The sequence below is a fragment of the Penaeus monodon genome, chromosome 42 (genome assembly GCF_015228065.2).
Source record: "Penaeus monodon isolate SGIC_2016 chromosome 42, NSTDA_Pmon_1, whole genome shotgun sequence".
Taxonomy (NCBI): Eukaryota; Metazoa; Arthropoda; class Malacostraca; order Decapoda; family Penaeidae; genus Penaeus; species Penaeus monodon.
The window spans coordinates 26,010,307-26,020,306 of NC_051427.1; the positions used below are offsets into that span (position 1 = coordinate 26,010,307).

General features: G+C 38.3%; 1 protein-coding gene across 1 annotated transcript in view; it reads right to left on the reverse strand.

The window, feature by feature from the left end:
* LOC119598951 (twist-related protein 1-like) overlaps positions 1 to 7,908 on the reverse strand; it is a 22,244-nt gene extending 14,336 nt beyond the window's left edge. Inside the window, exons 1-2 of the mRNA XM_037948660.1 lie at positions 7,438 to 7,908; positions 3,808 to 3,981 (exon numbers count right to left, since the gene is read on the reverse strand). Of these exons, the coding sequence (XP_037804588.1) occupies positions 3,808 to 3,981; positions 7,438 to 7,487 (224 nt within the window). The 5' untranslated portion in view covers positions 7,488 to 7,908. The remainder of the gene's footprint in view (positions 1 to 3,807; positions 3,982 to 7,437) is intronic.
* Between the last annotated feature and the right edge of the window lie 2,092 nt (positions 7,909 to 10,000).

The window sequence follows — 10,000 nt, forward strand, 5'->3', positions numbered from 1 at the left end:
TCTTTGATATGACTTCACGAGATGCTGGGAACGAGAATACATTTTTACTTATCTTTTAGATTATTCCACACCAGGAATAATAATGAAACCTTGGGAGGCCCCCTTTTGATTTATTATCAAATTAAAGGACCATTTACTACATTTTCTGTTTTTTCTGTTTGAAAAATACGAAAGTTGACGCGCATCTTGCAATGGCAACAAACGCAGGAGTGCCATATTACCGTTAAATATATTCAATATGTAAAATTATCGTTATAACGTAAGATTTCTCAAAATATTTATCTAACCGCATTATGACAATAGATATAACGATGTAAACGGTTGTTAGAGTTCTGTTTGAGGTGTGGCACCGCCGCAAATCAGAAGAAATCGCTAACAGGAACAATTAATTAATTAATTTATTTATTACCCCCTTGGTTTAGAATATGCAATATAAAAAGGAGGTTGTGTTTCACGAAGACATATTTCTTTGTGACATATGCATTACCTTAAATAAAGAATAGGTTATCAAAACTACGCCTGGTTGAACTGACCCTTCAGACCTTTAAACGATACTTTGGCCATAACACACTATTAGTTTTTGCGTTTCATTATGAATTTTCCGTGTGTTAATGGTCCAACTCTTGTAAACAAACATGACACCTATGTAAAGAAACAAATCAGGGTCCAAAAATCAAGCGAGCATCATCATACATTCTTTTAAATAAATAAAATTATGTAAATGAGAAGTAAAAAAAAATTACATTCTACAATAACTGATTTATGTTTTACACGAACATTTTTCCTTTGATTAATCAGTAAAAAACAATCCAGTACTATAGATCCTCCGTAGCACAAGTCGGAAATTATTCAAACGAAAATGGCCGCCACTGTCTTCGGAAAGCCTTAATTTCATTCGAAAACACACAAATGGACGGAAGAAGAGCTAGTGTGTTAGAAAAAAGATCGGGTATTTGTTCGACTGACTGAAAGGATCCTTTACCGACTAGTAAACAAAAGGCTCCTCTGATTTGGTTGATGTTTCAGGCCGAGACATTTCCCGCAGTAGGAAATATAAAAACTTGCCTGTGATTGGCCGAAATGATGGCGGACATTTGAGAAGTCGTCGTTAATTGGTTGCAAAGGCCACACACACACACACACACATACACATACTACAGCTGTAGTAGAAGTAAATCTTAAAAACTGATATCTCTAAACTATCTAAATTTATCAGAAAGCCCGCCGTTGATTGGGTCAAATATCTCCACGTGACAAGAAATTTGAAAGCCTGTCGCTGATTGGTTTTAAGGATCGTGAAACCACCATTTGCAATATGATAACTGGAATTGACTTACGATTGGTTTACATAACCGGAATCGGTTGAAATAATTGCCATAAGAAAATAAATTGGATGAAATAAGCACAATAATTATCCTGCTGAAGTGGATCAATGCATCACTGAAATGTCTTCATTGATAAAATCGGCGATCGCACAGGAAAATAAAGGCTCCTCTCTGAGTCAACACGATAAAGCTTCCAGTGATAAGAAATTTTAAAGCTCGTCTCTGATTGGTGGAACGATCGCAGCAACACCCACAGAATGAGATCTTTTGAGAGTCTATCGCTCATTGGTTGAAACAAACCTCGGTAACACCCTCGACAAAACTCATTTAGTAAACTTAACTCTTATTGGTGAAAATTAACGCCAAACATTTTTAGTAACAATAACTTTGGAACATCGTCATTTACATGTATATAGAGTCGAAAGTTAAAAACAACAATTTAACAGCCATTAACGGAAATGACTGCGGATCAGTTTTATCAACAGATAATTGACAGATCGTCCTGCAGTGACCAAAAAATAATCGTGGCAATATTTTGAACAGTAGAGAGAGAGAGAGGGAGAGAGAGAGAGAGAGAGAGAGAGAGAGAGAGAGAGAGAGAGGAGAAGAAGAGGAGAGAAGAAGAGAGAGAGAGAGACGAGAGAGAGAGAAGAGAGAGGAAGAGGAGAGAGAGAGAGAGAGAGAGAAGGAGAGGAGAGAGAGAGAGAGAGAGAGAGATAGAGAGAGAGAGAGAGAGAGGAGACAGAGAGAGTGAGAAAGTGAGGAGAGAGAGAGAGAGAGAGAGAGAGGAGAGGAAGAGACAGAGAGAAGGAAAGAGAGAGAGGAGAGAGAGAGAGAGAGAGAGAGGAGAGAGAGAGAGAGAGAGGAGAGAGAGAAAGAGAGAGAGAGAGAGAGAGAGGGGAGAGAGAGACGAGGAGAGAGAGAGAGGAGAGAGAGAGAGAGAGGGGAGAGAGAGAGAGAGAGGGAGAGAGGAGAGAGATGAAGGAAGAGAGGGAGGAGAGAAGAGGAGAGAGGAGAGAGAGAGAGATAAGAGACAGTGAGAGAGGGAGAGAGAGAGAGAAGTGAGTGAGTGAGTTTTAGGCAGTCTTTGGAAAGAGAGAGAAAGGGAGAAAGAGAGAGAGAGAGAGAGAGATGGGAGAGAGAGAGAGAGAGAGAGATGAGAGAGGAGAGAGAGAGAGGAGATGAGAAAGAAAGAAAGGTGAGAGAGAGAAGAACGCGGAGAGTAGTGAGTGATAGTTTTACATCTTTGGAAAGAGAGAAAAGAGAAAAAAGTAAAGAGAACGAAATGAGACGAAAGAGAAGAAGAGAGAAGAAGAAGCAGAAGAGAAGAGAAAGAACGAGAAAAGAGACAACAGAGAGAAGAGTGAGTGAGTAATTTCAGCATCTTTGGAAAGAAGGAAAGGAGAAGAAAAGAAGAGAAGAAGATAGACGTAGCAGAAGAGGAAGATAGAGAAGAGATGAAGAGATGAGAGGAGGAGCAGAAAGAGGATAGAGAAGAAAGACGATGAAAGACGAGAAGTGAAGAAAGCGGACGAAGGACGGATAGAGGGAGAGGGAGAGAGAACAAAAAAGGGGGTAGTTAGTCACTTAATGATATCTCGTTTTCTTTTTTTTCCAGTGAGAGGTTAGTCTTCGCGAAATTCGAAATTAAAACCTTAATATACACTATGCACAAACGTAAATACGAAAATAAACAAAGAGAAAAAAAAGAAGGTACGAAAAGGAAGTGACAAGAGAATTTGATTAAATTTTGACGAAGAAAAAAAAAAGCATCGAATAACCTTATCCGATTACATCCATTATAACTGGGATTTGCGAATTAGATATTAGAATAAAATATTAGAATAAATATTAGAAAGGATAAGAAAAAAAAAAATTAAGCGCGTTACGCCAAGCAGGAAGAAATTGCAGAAATATTTTTACTTATTTATTGAAATTTATTGAGACAGCATGGATGCAGAAATGACTTTTCTCATATTGTAAAGGAAATAAAAAAAAATCGTCATTGATATATGATTTCGTTGTTTATAATTATTGTTTTTTTGAAGTCCTACCGACCGGAATTTCGAAAGCACTTGCTGATAGGCTGGAATGGCGATAGATAATTTGAGAACTTAAGGATTGGTTAGAATGGTCTTTGCAAAAGATTTGGCGACTGAGAATGGAAACACGCGTTGTTCATTAGCTGAAAATTGTTATTTTTTTTATAAGAATGCAAACACAAAACGTTTCATAGCATACTACACACACACACACACACACACACACACACACACACACACACACAACACACACACACACACACACACACACAAAAATCTCCCCTCATCACCTTCTCCTTCTTTTTCCTTACCTTTTCCTAATCCTCTACCCCCACCCACCCCAATCTTTACCCCTCTCATACCCCTTCCCTCTAACCCCTCCCCACACCCCCCACCCCGTTCTCATACCCACCCACATCCATGTGACGTCATAGGCCTACCTTGCCAATTCGGGTTTCGCTAAGCCCTCAGGACGCGGCGCAACGTGCAGAGCGGCGGCGGCGGCGCGGAGGTCAGGTTGCGGCAGGAGGCGCGGGTCACGGGGCACGAGGTCAGCTGAGGTCATGAAACTACAAGGGGCGTAGTGACCGGCCAGTTGGAAGTCCATGTCCGTTCTGGAAGGGGGGGGGGTTAGAGGGGAGGGGGGAGAGAGAGAGAGAGAAAAAGGTGGGTTATAAGTACCTGCAGTTTCTTGTTATTGTTACTGTTATTAATGTTATTATTGTGGTGATTATTATTATCATAATTTTGTTTAGTATCATTGCTTTTAGTATCATATTCATTATTTTCATTATTATTTTTTAATATTATTATTACAGTTATTGTTATTATTACAGTTAATAATATTATGATTATTATTGCTGTTATTAATATTGTTATTATTCTTGTTGTTAATATCTTTATTGCTATTTTTATCATTAACATCATTATTAACATAAGTAGTAGTAGTATGATGATGAAGTTGATGATGATCATCATCATCATCATTATTATCATCATTATCATTACTATTACTGCTAGTATTATCATTATCATTATTGTAGTGTGATTTTTAACATTATTTTTCATTAATGCCATCATCTTCATCATCATCATTATCATTACCAAGGCTTTGCGTATAAGAAAGAGAGAAAGAGAGAGAGAGAGACGACGAGGAGATAGAGAGAGAGAAGAGAGAGAGAGAGAGAGAGAGGAGAGAGAGATGAGAGAGAGAAGAGAGAGAGAGAGAGAAGAGCGAGAAGAGAGGATGAGAGGAAGACAGAGAGAGACGGAGAGAGAGAGATATAGAGTAAGAGTAGAGAGAGATAGACAGACAGACAGTGAGAAATATATTAGTAGATAGAAACGTCTGTGATACTGTGCATATATATATATATATATATCATATATATAATATATAGATATTCATATATTATAAACATATATATTAATATATTATATATATATATACTATATATATCTATATTAATATATATATTATATCTAATAGAATATATTATATTATAGATAGATATATAGATAGATAGATAGCTAGATAGATAGATAGATAGAGAAAATGATCTCGATATAGATATCATATGCAATATATATACACATTATATGTGTATTATATATATATATATACATAGATAGATTAGTATATCTATCAGATATAGATAGATATAATATATATATATATGCACAGTATCACAGACGTTTCTATTAATTTTCTAAAAATGGTTAAAGTTGACAAGTTAATTGTTGGTAATTGTTGAAGAGTTTAGATTACTTGCATACATAAAATGACATGTTAATCTATTCTCCTAAGTTACTAGTCACACAGACAGTGAAGGATGTAAGCAGACATAAATTTGAGCAAATTACAGGTCATATACTTTCTAATTATTGAACTGAAACCATCTATGTAAAGTGTGAGAGTTTTCATAACCTTGTAACCCCACACTTGGTCCTGGAAAACTTTGAATATGGTTCGAACCACTTTTCGCAGCTTTTTTGACATATTTTAAGTGTATTTTGTTTTCATTAAATAAGTAACTCTTTTAACCTTATACAAAAATATAATTTTATATTTAGATATTTCCTGAGTCAATAATCTATTCTGCAAATAGGATACGTTCGTAATACTTCACAACCTATCGGCAGTCTGTTATTAGTTGGGGGCAAGAACGGACCTATTTTTTTTTGTCTTAGAACATTTAGCCATATTTTTTTTCTTTCTTTTCTCTCTCTCTCTCTCTTTCTTTTTGAGTAAATCTCACATTTATGAAGTATACCATGTATGTTCTAAGCTCACGAAAGACGGTATTAAGTCATAAGTAAGCTAAAGGTAAGCATAAATATCCCAGACTGTTTATGTTGGTCTGTTGAGAGAAAGAGAAAGAGAGAGGGAGAGAGAGAAAAAAAGAGAGAAAGAGAAAGAGAAAGAGAGAGGGAGAGAGAGAAAAAAAGAGAGAAAGAGAAAGAAGAGAGAGGGAGAGAAGTTTAAGTTTAAGTTTAAGAGATAGATAGATAGATAGATAGATAGAGAGAGAGAGAGAGAGAGAGAGAGAGAGAGAGAGAGAGAGAGAGAGAGAGAAAGAGAGAGAGACTGAGAGATGAGAGAGAGCTAGTATGCACACACACACCACACAAACACACTCAAAACACCACCACACACACACCCACACGCAGCACCACACACACACATACACCACACACACCACAACCCCCCCCACACGCACCCCCCACACGCACGCACAACACACACATACACACACACACACACACACACGCACGATTATTTGCATATGTATGTGTGTTTATTTGTATATTTGTATACCTACATATATACGTATATACAAACACACACACACACATTTTACCGCCCGACGAGGCTCACGGACAGGCTCGAAATGTCATTTTCGTAATCCCTTTTATTCACAGAATTTCTCTACCTACGTATTCGTGTGTTTTCGTTTTTCGTGTGTTTACGGACTTACTAAATTCCTTTTGTTCACGTGAAACGAATATTTTTTAAAAGTACAGTGAACCTAATGCTAATATATTTTTTTTTCTTTTTTCTGGTTCATTTCACATACTTTGTTATTTTTTTAAAGGAATTACTAGAAATAACTGTTTTGTATTATTTTAAGATAAAATGACCATAAGCGGGAATACCGATATAAGGTGATGATATGACAGGGCCACACTTGTCCCGGCGCTTACTACAGGTAATCTCGAAGTCGTCCCCTTCTTCTGAAACGCGATACTGATTGGAAATCGCCCCGTTAAATATGCAGTACAAGACAAGTTTCGGAAATGGGAAAGAAATCGGAAGCTGTTCGAAATTGTGAGCTGTTCGATTGCTCCCAAAATTCCGACTTTTTTTTCGGAAATCGGACGTATTTTTTTTTCTTTTAATATTGTTTTTAAATGTGATAATATATATATATATATATATATATATATATATATATATATAAATATACATTATTATCTCTATATAATATTTCTATATATATATATATTAATATATATATGAGTGTGTGTCGTGTGTGAGTGTGTGTGGGGTGTGTGTGTGTGTGTGACCTGTGGGTGTGTGTGCGGTATGGTGTGTGTGTGTGTGTGTGTGTATGTGTGTTGCTGCATGTGTATGACGCGCACGCGCGCGCGCGGTTTGTGTGTGCGTGTGTGTGGGTGCGTCTTTGCTCTGTGGTGTGTGTGTGTGTGGTGGGGGTGTGTGTGTGTGTAGTGTGTGGTGTGTGTCGTGTGTGCTTGTGTGGTGTGTGTGTGTGTGGCTGTGTGTGTGTGTGCGTGTGTTTGAGTATATATCTATGTATGTATATAAGTATATATGTGTGCACATAGACATTATATCATATCTTATTACACATTATGGCAGAAATAGCATTAAGGATGCTAGCAACACTAATGATAATAGTGATGACGATTCTGATAATGATGGTGATAATGAAGACAACATACGCACAGCACACGCACATGTGTATGTGTATGTGCGGGAGCTCTCGCACACACACACACACACACACACATATAGACATACCATGCACGCACAAACAGAGGAGACTAACCTGGTACATAAGTGGCTCAATGCATTTGCAAGTGCATAATCAACAGGCATGTAGACGACACTGTCTTCGTTTCTCCTATTCCTAAATTCGTCGAAGAATGCGTAGGAGGAGAGGGAAAAAGAAAAAAAAGAATTTTTCAATCACGTTGATAGACCAAGCACTTAATTCTCTCGCAGAAGGTTCTAGAAGTTCCTAAGCACTTAAAGGAAGGTAGAGATAATGGCCTTGGTATAAATAAATAAAAATAAATAAAATAAAACAAGAAACGTGGTATTACACGAATAGATTTACAAATACTGGGACATAATTCTGTCTCTTTTTTTTCTCTCTCTCACAAAAACTGATCGTATCTCAGCCTGTAGCCAAGTCCGCCCACCTCGTACCAAACGAACGCTCAAAGGCGCCTATTCCCCGCTCTTTCCCTTCCGTCCGTCACGCTAGGTTGGCGGAGGCGACTGGAGATGAGAGGCGACCGACCACGCAGCATCCACGGTTGACGCCGCCCCTTGCCAACCGCGTCGACCAATGGCGTAATCGCTCGCGCCTCATTGGCCGCCGTGATTTCTCCCTTCGCGACTTCAGGCTGGAGTCGCGTTATTACTCAACTTGAAGGCGAGCGAAGCAGTGATTGGTAGGATGCCCTTTGAGGAAGGGGTGTTCAGCCCCCCCTCCCTCGCTCTCCCGCCCCCTTTTCTCCCTCACAAGCATCCTGTTATTGGTTTAAAGATCACTGCACACGAGGCTGGAGCTTAGGTAATCGGACGAGATTTTTTTTTTCTTCTTTTACATTTTTACATTTTTTTTCTACATATCGTCTTGCCTATGAAGCTCATGTAAGTTAACAAGCTCAATTGCAGAATAAGTTTCGATAGTAATTTATACATCGAACACAGATAAGGATTCCTCAAAGAGAAGATGTGTCTTGAAAGAGTCGATTTCTCTCAATAGAATGAATAAGAGACGTAGAATAAAACGTAGAAGGAGAGACAGAGAGAGGGAGAAGAGAATAATCAAGGTGAAAACAACAAAGGAAAATGACGTGAGAGATACAGTTGACTAGTTTCCTTGCTATTGATCTCACCACCTCGCTCCAGGGTGACTCTCTCTCTCTCTCTCTCTCTCTCTCTCTCTTTCGCTCGCTCTCTCTCTCTCTCTCTCTCTCTCTCTCTCTCTCTCTCCATCCCTCCCCCCCCCCCCCCACACCACACCCACAACCATAATCTCTCTCTATCTCTCTTGCTTACTTACATATTTATATATTTTCTTCTCTCAGATAGATCTCTATCAGTCTCTCTATATACTAGCTCTATCTATCCTATACGACTATCTCTGATCTCTCTGTTCTCTGTCTCTCTCTCCTCTCTCTCTCTATCAATGTACTCTCTGTATCCTCTTTGGGGCTTGTCTGTCTGTCTGTCTCCCCCCTTTTTCTCTCTCTCTTTTTTTTCTCTCTCTCTCTCTCTCTCTCTCCTTCTTCTCCTCTCCCACCCTCTCTCTCTCTCTCTACTCTCTCTTTTATTTCTCCACTCTCTCTCTTCTCCCTGTATCTTCTTATCTCTCGTTTTGTCTGCTGTCCCCCCCCCTCCCCCCCCCCCCCCCCCTCTCTCTCCCTGTACTCTCTTACGCTGTTGTCTGTCGTTGATGTCTCTCTCCTCCTCTCCCCTCTCTCTCTTTATCGTCGCTGTCGTCGGGCGTTTTCTGTCTCTCTCCCCTCCTCTCTCTCTCCCTCTTTTTCTCCTCTCTCCTCTTTCCCCTCTCTCTTTTTCTCCCTCCCCCCTTCTTCCTCTCTTTCCTCTCCTCTTCTCCTCTCTCCTCTCTTTTTTCCCCTCTTCCCCTCCCCCCTTCTTTTCCTTCTCTCCTTTCTCTTTTCTTCTCTTTTTTTCTCTCTTCTCTCTTTTTCCTCTCCTGTTTCCCCCCCTTTTTTTTCTCCCTCTTCTTTGCTCTCTTCTCTCTTTTCCCCCTCTCTCTCTCCACTTTTTTCTCTCCTTTCTTCTCTTCCCCTCCTCTTTTTTTTCTCTTCTCCTCCCCTTCTCTCTCTCTCTTTCTGTCTCCCCTTTCCCCCTCTCTCCTTTTTCCCCCCTCCTCTTCCCTTTCCTTTCCCTTTCCCCCCTCTCTCTTCCTCTCTCTTTCTTCTCTCTCTCTCTCTTCTCTTCTTCTTCTCTTTCCTCTCTCTTCTCCTCCCTTTCTCTTTTATTCCTCTTTTCTTCCTTTCTTCTTTTTTTTTTCTTCGGCTTTCTTTTCTCTCTTTTCTCCTTTCTTTCCCCCCACCATTTTTTATATTGTTTTTCTTCCTTTCTTCTTTTTTTAAATAAAAAAATTTTTTTCTTTTTTTTTTTATAATTTTAAAATTTAAAATTTTTTTTTTAAATTATTTATTAAATTTTTTTATAGTGTGGTTTTGTGTTTGTGTTTTAATATATTTTTAATTTATTAATATATAATTTATAAAAATGTTATTTATTATTTTTAATATTAAATATTATTTTTTTTTTTATAATATATCTTTTTTTTTCCTTAAAAAATTTTATGTTTTTTTTTTAAAAATTTTTATTTTTTTTGTTTT